The sequence below is a fragment of the Nelumbo nucifera genome, chromosome 1 (genome assembly GCF_055504915.1).
Source record: "Nelumbo nucifera cultivar China Antique chromosome 1, China Antique-T2T, whole genome shotgun sequence".
NCBI classification, from domain to species: Eukaryota; Viridiplantae; Streptophyta; class Magnoliopsida; order Proteales; family Nelumbonaceae; genus Nelumbo; species Nelumbo nucifera.
Genome location: NC_142649.1, coordinates 84,190,848 through 84,203,365, shown reverse-complemented (window position 1 = coordinate 84,203,365; position 12,518 = coordinate 84,190,848). Strand labels below are relative to the sequence as shown.

At 34.9% G+C, this 12,518-nt stretch overlaps 1 protein-coding gene across 1 annotated transcript; it reads right to left on the bottom strand.

Annotated features, from left to right (window-relative positions):
* Nucleotides 1-4,241: 4,241 nt before the first annotated feature.
* LOC104599465 (uncharacterized protein At4g28440) lies at nucleotides 4,242-9,593 on the bottom strand. The gene is made up of 2 exons (XM_010262014.3): nucleotides 9,114-9,593; nucleotides 4,242-4,704 (listed from the first exon to the last, which is right to left on the bottom strand). The coding sequence occupies exons 1-2, from the start codon at nucleotides 9,388-9,390 to the stop codon at nucleotides 4,514-4,516; spliced, it is 468 nt and encodes a 155-aa protein (XP_010260316.1). The 5' UTR covers nucleotides 9,391-9,593; the 3' UTR covers nucleotides 4,242-4,513.
* Between the last annotated feature and the right edge of the window lie 2,925 nt (nucleotides 9,594-12,518).

Genomic DNA, 12,518 nt, shown 5'->3' with positions numbered 1-12,518 from the left:
GGGTCAAAACCTGCGTATGTTGGGACAGTCTAAGAATTCATCTAAGTGGGTGATCATAGTGAAAGGATCAACCCCTTGTCGGACAAAGTGAATGGTCGGGGAAATGCACTTTCTCTAATGAAAACCTAAATTGTCGGCAGTGGATTTCAAATGTGTTTGAAATTTGGTTTTGCAAAATATATTTATATAGAGATATACTTATATATTATGTTTTTACAAATTGTTTGCAAAATGTTTTAATTTCCGAGATCCATGTGAGTAGAGAGTGCAACACTATACCTTGCAACCAAGGGAGAGGTCATCTCTTGTCAGGCATTGTTTGATCATTAAGGGCTGAGAGGTTAAGTGTAAAACCGTTGAGGGTTATGCTTGATGGGCTAATATTGCATATGCCCACAGCCATTGTTTGATCATAAGATGGCTGGACCCAATGACCATTTAGTGTAAATGTTGGGCCCGTTAAGAGCCCATGGTGATGGACTCAGGGGTTCATTGTATTCAGTAGTGAATTCGGCCAAGCCTTGTAACAGAGGCTATGTTGAACTCATGTGGCTGATGTGTAGATTAATGATAGGGTCCCACGCCATACAAAGAGAGCCAAACTAACCAATATTAAAAGGAAGTGAGTCTGAAAGCTTAATGGGCCTAAAGCCTATTTCAAACTGGGTTAATTGGATTAATTAAATAGTGCCGAATCTGGATATGGATCAGTAGATAAGGATAAGATGATAACTCTTATCCACTTAAAGAGTCCAAATCCAAATAGATATTTGGATTAGGAAACTTCTAATTTGATTAGGAGTAGTTGATCTTGATCTGCAGATAAGATAAGGGATTATCCTTATCACTTAAAGAGTTCAGATGCAAATAAAGATTTGGATCAAGAGACTCCTAATCAGATTAAGAGATCATCTCTTTAAGGCTATATATAAAGAATAGGGCGGATTTGAAAAGATAGACAGAAGACAAAACAGTTTGACTGTTTCTGCCTTTAGTTCTTTCTCTCCCTGCTCTTGCCGCCCTACCCTATTCGATCTCCATTTCTTGGAACTGATCAAGATTTGATATTGATATTGTTTCTTGGTAGAAGAAACAATTTTGAAGTTGTGCTCAATACTCCATTCAATTATTGTTGAAGAATCAGAGGTTCTTGGTGAAATTCTGAAGTTGTGCTCAATACCCCATTCGATTCTTGCTGAAGAATCAAAGGTTCTTGGTGAAAAACTACCTGTTGTCCTGCCTCATCCTAAGTTGTGTCATCTTCAGTAGAGGGAGGATTTGATACACTCTTTGGGCATGAACACTTGCGTTGGGAGGAGCATTTTTGTGTGGATTCTGTATCAGGTATACCTCTCCCTAATCTTGGTTTCAGATTTAGTCTGATTTGGTTACAAGAATGAATATTGAAAATGCAGTTTTCTAAATTGGGAATGCGATTCCCGGATGAAAGTAAAGAAATTTTTGAAATTTTGCCCAACCTTCCTACAAGGTTCAGCCACCCATATGATGGATCTCTCATCCCTTCAACATATAGTTTAATAACCATGAATATTTGCTTTTTCCTAAAAGTCTTCATAAAATGGATTAGCTCACGAGAAAATAAATCATAATCAAAGATCATTCTTCCAGGAACATAGGCATTTTGATTTTGACTGATAAATTTTGAGAGGATGGGTTTTAGCTTATTCACTAGAATCTTGGCTATGGTTTTATGCATTGTGTTACACAGGCTTATCGGTTTGAATTGGCTAGCTTCTTTCTGGGTTTATGCATTTTGGTATAAGGGTTATGAAGGTTCTATTAATTTCTCCATGAAGGAAACCCTCTTGGAAGAACTCTAACTATTTTCTTCAAAATAGGACCAATAGTGCTCCAGTAATTTTGAAAGAAATAGTTCAGGAAACCATCAAGGCTTGGGGCTTTGTGGGGATTCATCTAGAACAGTGCTTCCTCAATCTCCTCAACATTTATTTCATTTTGCTTGATGAAAAAACTGTTTCATCCCCAAGTTTTAACCATTTTTGCCTTGACTTTTGAGCCCACAAAATCTCTTCTCACCCTAGCTCTTCATCCAATTATTGTTCAAGTTTATAAATTCTTGATTGATTGTAAGAATATCATGGAGCACCTTTCTCGATGTTTAATTGTAATTGCAAAGCTTTTTATCCTATCTTGGATTTTTTGAAAAAACCTTCCTATTCCACCTCCTCATTAAGACTGTAAATTTTTACATTTTTTGATCATTAAATTTTGCCCTTCCCTATAATCCACCTTTTTCTAGCTATCCTCAATGATCCTAGGACTAGGGGTGTCAACGGTATCTGAAAATCTGATTTCGAATTCGATATTCGAAATAATCGAATCGAATTCAGATAATTCGAATCTCTAATCGATCGAATTCGGATATGACCTGATTCGATAAATATCCGAATTCGATCGATTATTTAATTATATAAATATATAAAATATTTTATATAATTTATATATATATATATAATAATTTATATATTTATATACTTTATATCAATAAAATATTTATTTTATATATTTATTAATTATCTAAAATAATTAATTAATTGAATTCGAATTGAATCAAATATTCAAATATTTAATCGGATTCGAATTCACATAATGCCTTATCCAATTTGAATTCGATCCATTTACACTTCTACCTAGGACAGCCATCATGAGTGACCCACATATGGAACTTGAAGGGTCTCCTAAGCTTCTTGTTCCACCTCCTCAATTCCAGTTCCATGAATCCATTTCCATTTTCATCTTAATCCAATTAACTCGCATCAATCAAACCATGTCATTGTCTAAACATTTGAAAGATTCAAAATGCAAACCAAATGTTCCTTTCATAGATTGTTTGACTCTCAAGTTTCAAGCAACAAACATTTAATTTCAAGTAACAATTCAAAATAATTTAAAAAAGAATAGCAAAGTTTCAATCCAATAGCTTCCTTCATTAGGCCCCTGTGTTTTCAAACGGAATGATGTGTGTCTTAGTAGTTCAAACGGTAGAGACACACATAAACAACGTTAGATCCATCCATCTAGAATGGTCTGAGTAGTTTAGACATACATAAACAACGGTAGTTTAGACTTGGATGGTCTGAGTAGTTATTTCTTTTTCTTGTTTTGTTTGTTTCTCGGTCTTTTATTGGTTTTATATATCAACCGATACGTATCATTATGGGACCTCTCAGATACGCCCCTACAGTGGATGTATCAGGCTTCAAACCGGTTCAAAGGGTGGAGCAGCCTTAAACCGACCCCCCCTAAACTGGTTTTCAAAAAACAATAAAAAAGTCAAAAAAAAAATAAACAGTATTGATATCACCCGACACACCCCTACAGGCATATCAATATTTTGAACCTTGAATACAAGTGCTTTTTACCGAAAAAAAAAAAGATTAGGTTTGGTATTATTTTGTTCTTATTTAATGAATCTTTTTCTTGTTTTGTTTGTTTCTCGGTCTTTTATTGGTTTTGTATATCAGTCGATACATATCATTATGGGAGCTCTCAGATATGCCCCTACAGTGGATGTATCATGGTTCAAACCGGTTCAGAGGGTGAAGGAACCTTAAACCAGCCCCCCTGAACCAGTTTTCAAAAAACAATAAAAAAGTAAAAAAAACAGTATTGATATCACCCGATACACCCCTACAGGCATATCAATATTTTGAACCTTGAATACAAGTGCTTTTTACCAAAAAAAATAAAAAGATTAGGTTTGGTATTATTTTGTTCTTATTTAATGAATCTCTTGCTAACCAAAAAATCGAAACAGATCGATGTAAAAATCTCAACAAAATCCTACAAAAATACATTAAATAAATAACAATAATATAAGAATTACATTATAAAAATAAATACATTGATAACACTAAATACTTAAGAACACGTTTTAATATTTCATATTAAAAAATCATATTATGTTTGTATTGTTGCGATAAACCCAAGAAACATTGGAAAACGGAAAATGAATATTTTTGGTATATATTCTATGCCAATTTTCTTTATTTTTTTGAAAGAAAGAAACAAGATTATTATTATTATTATTATTATTAACAATACATGTTTCCTCTTCCACCAAAATGGGCTGGGCTCTATATGCGCACAAGGGAAGCAATATAACCGAAGGGCCAATTTAAGTTACTCTATAACTCAATCATATCCTCATGTAACTTTCAGTATATAGTATAAGTTCCTTTTAAGGGGGAAGCAACAAGTGAAGAACTGAAGATCCCTTTTTTATTTTACATCCAACCAGGTATCCATCAGGCACTAAAATACTCAGTTCATCAAAATATAATATTAAAAAAGGGATAAATATCGTCCGATTTCAGTAAGATCCGTATCCCAACTTCAAAATGTTCCTTCTATAAAAAACTTGATTAGCAGCTCATGACCACAGAACAAGAATAAGATAAACCATCTGGGCTTTGGGAAACTTTTCGAAAGGCTTCCTTGGATATCAAAATATTAACTGCAAAGAGCCCAGTCACTCCTCCACAACATTCACTAGTTCATACTCTACTAGAGACAGATTGTTATCTTCTTTAACTACAAATTTAGCAGGTTCAGTAACCTCCACGCGGCCCCATTTGTCTACTGCCAACCTCATAGACCCCTTGAACATGTCAATCTTAGCATTACGCAGGTTTACGGTGGCACCTGGCTTCATCAAGTCAACTGCCAATAAACAGAAAACCCATCATTACCAAAACAATTTTACAAAGCATTCTTCATATCATCACAAAAAATTCACAATAACAAAGCTTTTAAAAGATAATAAAATCCCTCACTAATCACCATATACAAGACTGAGCAACACTGTCTTCCACAATGAATTCATTTAATCACCAAAATAACAAATGAACCCTTCAGGTTCCCAACAAAGCAAAATCCTGCACGGTACAATTGCAGTAAATTATAAACCAAAGGAAGCAAAATTGGTGCATAAATCGTTTTATGCAACAAATATGTTATCAAAACCCAGGACCCTCCTGGAAGATTTCTTATGACGTGACTCCTACGCTACAAACACGCTTTCTTTGCTGTTTTACCATATACATTTGGACACTGAAGAATTTATCATTGCAAATGAGGAATTGTATGAAAAAAAAAATTGGATCTCACATGTCACCAAGATCAGCGTGCTGGCGATTTTCAAGGAAACAGCAGAATTAATCATATACCACAACCCATTTATAGTTAAAGGCGCATTTCCACAATTGGATAACAATGTCTCTTTAAATGAGATGGATATTAATACATAAGGTCATGTGATACATCATACATGAAGCATGCGTAAATGTCAGTTAGCTAGCTCATATATCAGTTGTATTAAATAAATTTGGTGAACCACAAAATATGTAATTATACTTAACTGCTGATTAAGTAACTACATGGTAGAGTAATGCAACTATTTACACCAGGGGGGGGGGAGGGGGAGGTGATTAGATTATTGATACACGGGTCAAAAGTAGAATAAACAATCATACACTTGTAAAATTTCACCTATCGTGTTTTTTTATAAAGGCACATAATTGTCGAAATTTCATAACACTTGAAAAATCAGCAAGCAAACCCAGTAGATGAGTGTGCTCCAACTGCATGACGAAGAAAGCACTAAAAGATATTTCAATTCATGTCTTGTCTTTAAATCTATTTTTTTTCTACAAAATATGGAGATACCATAACTTCACAAGCATTTAATTTTAGGCCCATGAATTTGTCAGACCAGTCTATGGACATAAAACCCTAATTTAACAGCACACGCAAAGATCTTATCTACATGAAAACAATGTAATATTTTATCAAGTACCAAGTAAAACAGTATGGATGGTCTGAGAGATGAACTTCCTTGTTACATCATCAAACAGGGTGTTTCTTATACCAACTAGTGGGCACAGAAAAAACGAGTCATCTTCCATCTTCTAATTGTCAATACTTTAGTATAAAAATGTCCAAGTGGCTTTATTTGGAAAAATGAAATGCTTGGTTCAATTTTCCTAAAAGAGAGGTTTTACAATCCCAATGGATAAATCATTCTAAGATGCTATACATTATAGCCATATTTCACCTGCTTGCACTGCTGATCTTAGACAATACCAACGCAAATAATTGTGAAGTGTTACCAATCTCTGAATGAAATGCTTGGTTCAATTTTCCTAAAAGAGAGGTTTTACAATCCCAATGGATAAATCATTATAAGATGTTATACATGTTTCTCGTGTGTAACAAGATGCTATACATTATAGCCATATTTCACCTGCTTGCACTGCTGATCTTCGACAATACCAACGCAAATAATTGTAAAGTGTTACCAATCTCTAAATCTCTTACGAACCCCTACAGCTATCAATAAACATTGGCATGCATCAAAGGATTAACATAACCATCATAAAACAGTATTCCAAGTCTCAACTATTTTGTTTCAACTAAAAATAAAAGAGACATCTTCCAATCAACACTTTCTAGGGATGCATCTACATTCTCTAGCCTAGTGTCATATTTTCACTAGAGAATGAGAAACAAGTCATTTCAAACTATGCAATTTCCACCATCCCCATTCTCTAGCCTTTAACATGCTTCCCTTACTTTAGCTGGTGGAGTCATTGATCTTTGGTAACATAGTTGTCAAGGCGACACCTACATGTCGCCTCGCCCAGTCATCAAGCAGTTTTGTGCACTATGTTATAAAATACTTTTATATTTTTAATTTTTTGATATTATAATTGTAAAATAAACATTATTAAACTAGAATATTCATTTTATGTGTTTACATACTAATTTTTTATTATTTTCTTATTTGTTAGGGTTTAATCAACACAAACATTGCTAACTGTTGCATTGAACCCATGGTTCAAAGTATTGATACACCTCTGTGTATCAGTACTTATAACGATACTCCACCTATTTTTTTATTTCTTTGGTTTTCAATTTCATTTATATATCTCTCTCTCTCTATATATATATATATATTATTTAAAAAATGGGCCCCTGAAAACACCTATAAATAGGTGTACCGGGACCACAAAGATACAATACAGTACACCCGATACAGGGCGTACCGTATCAAAATTTTGATCCTTGATTGAACCCTCAAAGATTTCAAAACCTGAAACAATAAGCAAGAGAAGAACTTAAAATTTTGTCTAATCAACACATTTTCTTCTTCCAACTTTTCTTTTCTTCTTTTCCTATAAAAAAAGTAGGGGTTCAGCCCCAATATTTTTTGAATTTTCTTTCCTTTGACATTTTTCTTCTCATAAAATGTTGATTTTCTAGACTTAAACATGAAATTTATACTTCTCTTATGAAAATTATGGATAATTAAAGGAAAGATGGTTATGGAACCTACTGAACTACCCTAAGATATATGGTTTTACATAAAAAAATTCTTTCGCCTAGGTGGCGACCCGTCACCTAGCCTTGCCTTGACACCTTGACAACTATGTTTGGTAAAAGATCAAAGCAAAAAAGAAAAAAAAAATTACCCTGGAGTCCTACGCCTTGAAGATGCTTATAATTATCCCTCAAATTCTTTCCTTTGACATTTTTCTTCTCATAAAATGTTGATTTTCTAGACTTAAACATGAAATTTATACTTCTCTTATGAAAATTATGGATAATTAAAGGAAAGATGGTTATGGAACCTACTGAACTACCCTAAGATATATGGTTTTACATAAAAAAATTCTTTCGCCTAGGTGGCGACCCGTCACCTAGCCTTGCCTTGACACCTTGACAACTATGTTTGGTAAAAGATCAAAGCAAAAAAGAAAAAAAAAATTACCCTGGAGTCCTACGCCTTGAAGATGCTTATAATTATCCCTCAAATTCTTTCCTTTGACATTTTTCTTCTCATAAAATGTTGATTTTCTAGACTTAAACATGAAATTTATACTTCTCTTATGAAAATTATGGATAATTAAAGGAAAGATGGTTATGGAACCTACTGAACTACCCTAAGATATATGGTTTTACATAAAAAAAAATCTTTCGCCTAGGCTACCCGTCACCTAGCCTTGCCTTGACACCTTGACAACTATGTTTGGTAAAAGATCAAAGCAAAACAGAAAAAAAAAAAAAATTACCCTGGAGTCCTACGCCTTGAAGATGCTTATAATTATCCCTCAAATTCTTGCCACTGCAACTCAACATCCAAGTATTGCTGAAGTCATTTTAGTACATGTTAAACCCTGGTTCCCAAAATGATGGTTCACAGTTAGACCTGCACAATATTCCCTCTAGTTTGATTGATAAGAATTTTTTTCTTGAACAGGTAATGTATAGTTTGATTGATATGAATTAACATAATGGGTTGCAGAAGCAGACGAATCTATAATTGGTCACTGGCATACAATACCGAGACTACACAGCATTGTTATCAATAATGCACCACGTGTGAGGAGTCCACAAAGTGAACATGTAGTTGCCCGTGAAGAGCCTACAGAAATTTCTGAATGTGCACAGAATGCACTTTAGACTTTAGTATTCTGCCACCGCCTGGCGTTCGATGTCACCGACTATGTAGAGGCCCCAAAACAGCACCTGACACAGCTCAAAGAAAAAACATCTTCTTTTCCGCCGTGAATGCTTCCCCATGTTCTGAATTGTGGCTATTATTGCACGGTTCCTCGAGAAACGGTCCTCTAACTACCATTATTATTTTGGGATAATGGATGTCTCGATATTGAACTACCAATAACTCCAAATATAGGGCATTAACTTGAAATATCAAATACTAAAATAGAGCCTCCTCACCTTCATTACTAACTACTAAGTACTAACATATTATAAGAGGGATTACAAGATTAGCATCAGAGAATGCGATCGAGGGCTGCCCTCACTTGAAAGCTGAAACATATTCTGGATTTCAATATGCATGGAAAGCCTGGGAACCAGAATCAGCGCACAATTTATGGAGACAAAAAGTGCAATTTCTGAACAAGCACATAAATTTCAGAATCCATGTAGCAAAATAAAAAAAAAAAAAAAACAGAAAGAGAAGAAAAAGCAAGTCAATTGATTGAAGGCGTAAAAGGGTGGCCAAAACGATTATTAAAGAAACTCGATGATAAAAAGGGTTATACCTTGGTCGTTACGAGCAGTGAAGATAATCGTGCCGGTCTCATCACCGACAAGGCATTCGGCGATGCGAGTGTGGCGAAGGTGCTGAGACGCCGCTCGGCCCTTCTGCAACACGGTCTTCGAACTCACGACCTTGACCGTGAGGGTATGACCACTGGTCCCGGGCTTCAGCTGGTCAACCTTCGTAAACACAGGTTTCCTCATCCCCGGTTTCGCACTGACCTGCTGCTGTGTATTTGTCGTCGTCGTCGTCGTCGTCGTCGTTCCTGTCGTCTCCATGGATAAGCAGAGAAAACGTAACCCTAACCCTAATCCACCAAACTCTGAAAGATGAACGAAGCCCTAAGAAAAGACAAAAAAGCGGTAGGGTTTTCCTCGTTCGATCTCTCTCCCTTCCTAAAATCCCAAAGTTTTCCCCGGGGCCTCTCTTTCCTTTTTAATTCATGGGTTATTGGGAGTGAGAGAACGACGCTGATTGGTAGGAATGCTAGACTAGACTAGTAAACTTTTCTCTAGGCTAAGATTAGGTGATGCTCACACTACCATATTATATTACCTACCAATGAGCCCCACCTAGGAGGCGATATCATCTAAGGAGACAAAAAATTCCTGTTTTAGGATCAAAACAAACTTCGCGCTTGCGGTGCAATCAAGGGTGCAATTCTGGTGTAAAACAAACTTCGCGCTTGCGGTGCAATCAAGGGTGCAATTCTGGTGTAAAACCTTCTTACACGAACTACGAACTACTCCGATAAGTCATGGATCTTAGTAAGGGAGCGATGTCAGTTGGATTTTGAAACCCTTGGTTTTGTTATTAGACATTTTACCCTTTTAGCTTAATTTTTCTAAATCACATCTCTCATATGTTTTCTCTTACAGATGTATATGTCTAGATATATTCGGTGCAAATATAAGGTTTTGGAATCCAATATACAATGTTTTACATTGTAATGTCCAAACTTGTATTTGCACTCTTCTCAAATTAAGTCGTGGACTTAAAGTTTGGAAGGAGTACAAATGCAAATATGTGGAGTGCAAAATCTTGTATTATATATATATAATAAAAAATATTATTTTATATATATTTGTATTGTACTTATTTGTACTTGGATTCTTTTTAAATTGAATATTGCACATACCTTTATTTGTATAAAGGTTCAGTTTGGGAAGAGTACAAATACAAATATGTACAGTGCAAAACCTTATATTTTGTACTTCTAAACCTTGTATTTGCATAGTATATATTTGTAGACAGGGCAATTGGGTTGTGTGTGTCGGGTTCGGGTCGGGTTAGGACCCCTATGGGTTGCTTTGGGTCGGGTTGAATTCTGGGCTGGGCTGTCAAATGCTAGACCCTAACCCTAAATGTTCGGGTTAGGGTTGATCCATGGGTCAATTCGGGTCATCCCCAAAAAAAAACTGAAATTTAAAAAAACAAAGAACAACTACATGAAAAATGCCAAAATTAAAAGAATTAACCTTAAAATTCCAAATATAAACTAAAAAAACTTGAACATTTAACAATTTAAAGAGTAAAGACTAAATAGAAAAAATTAAAGAGTGGAAACTTCTAATAATGCATAAATAGTCCCAATTAGACTTGACAATCAGGTCAGCGGGTTGACCTATGACCCAACCCATTTTTTTCCGGGTTGGGTCAGGTCGGGTCATTCTCACATTCAGGTAGCTAAATATGAGACTCTAACCTTGTTTTTTCGGGTTGGGTTGGGTCAAGTTTTTGCCAGGTCTACATATTTGTATTTGTATTGTTTTCAAATCGAGCCTTAGGTTGCAATACAAATGCAAGTATGTACACGCATATTTACCCTCTTTTTGGTTCAAAATGCAAACACAGCTCAGATTTTAAACCGTTTTTGCACTCATCTTGTTTGCTTGAAATCGGCGCTAAGTATGGGCCCCATCATTAAATGCTCCAATACCTTAACTTTGGTTAAAGAGTTGATTATCCAAAGAATATACAATTGTATCCAAAAAATAGGTACAACATTGCTCTCTTTTCATAGTACAAAAATATCAAAAAATACATTTTTGATTTGATAATCATTCTTTTTTTACATGTTAAAGTCAAACAAATACATTTATGTACGCGAACCATAGTACATAAATACCCCAATTCGACATTTGTATTACAAACAAACAGAGCCTTAGTTGTGTTTGATTCTAACCAGGGATGAACCCAAGTTATAGGTTATTGGATGGGCAAAGTCACATTAATACTCATTTATCTCAATCATGACCCAACTTGATTTCTTGAAATCCTAATTTAAACTTTAACAAACTCCATTATTTTTTCTCCTATGTCAATTCAATTTGTTTGAATTGAATTTTTCAGGTTATACTTGAATTAGAATTACATATTTACTTATATATTATAGGGTCGGATTGAACAACGTCTCAATCTTAACCCAGCCCAAAATTTAATAGGGTTCATATTTGTTAACTTTAACCTTAACAAAAACTTTAAATCGGACTTTTTAGTTGGATTTTAGTTGTAGAATACATTTCATATGTGCACTTTAGAAATTTTCACTTAGTCTCCGTTTTCCATTCTTCCTCATCTCTCATTCTCTTGGCCCCATAAGAGAAAATTCCTGACTGTGCCACTGATTGTAGTGCATTTTTATTTGCATTAATACAAATGTATGGGAGTGCAAATGAAAAGAATGTAAATTCTGGTTTACATTCTGTTATCCCCTAGAGGTGTGATCCCTCTTGGTTTTCTCCTTCAAGCTTTACTCTCATTCTGTTATCCCCAAAAGAAAAAGAGTGCTCCCTATCAGCACTAAACTAGAGAGTTAACATACAAAAGAGATCTTAGAAAGGTGTAAGGGGATATTACAGTTCTCGCAAGTCACAGTATAATTGGTGTATAGCTGTTGAGTAGCTCAATTGCATTAATCCGAACCAAGGAATCAAAATTTAGTGGGGCTCGATTCAAGGAATCAGAAAGCAATTTCGATTTTATTCCAACCTGTTCATTTATTTCAGTTGAAACAAGTTTTGCATTAATGCAAATAAATATGTATTGCAACGAAATACAGAAAACGAATTTTTTTATAAACAATATATACTTTCTAATGGTCATTATCATCGTTTTGATATTTGTTACTATGAGCCCATAAAATCTTCAATGGGGAATCTATAGTTTTACACCCCACCCCACCGAAAAAAAAGAAAACAAACACAGTGGAATCAAATTAGTGGATGACTCGATAGCTTCAGTGTTACGTAAAGAAAAAATGTGCCTGAATAGTGTTGGTGCATCTTCACTGTTACGTAAAGAAAAATGTTCCTGAAACTTTAAGAAGATGCCCAGGTCTTTTAGCTATAAAATATAAAATAATGGTGGATCATTAACTTTTTTCTTTATTACTTCGTGTGTGTGG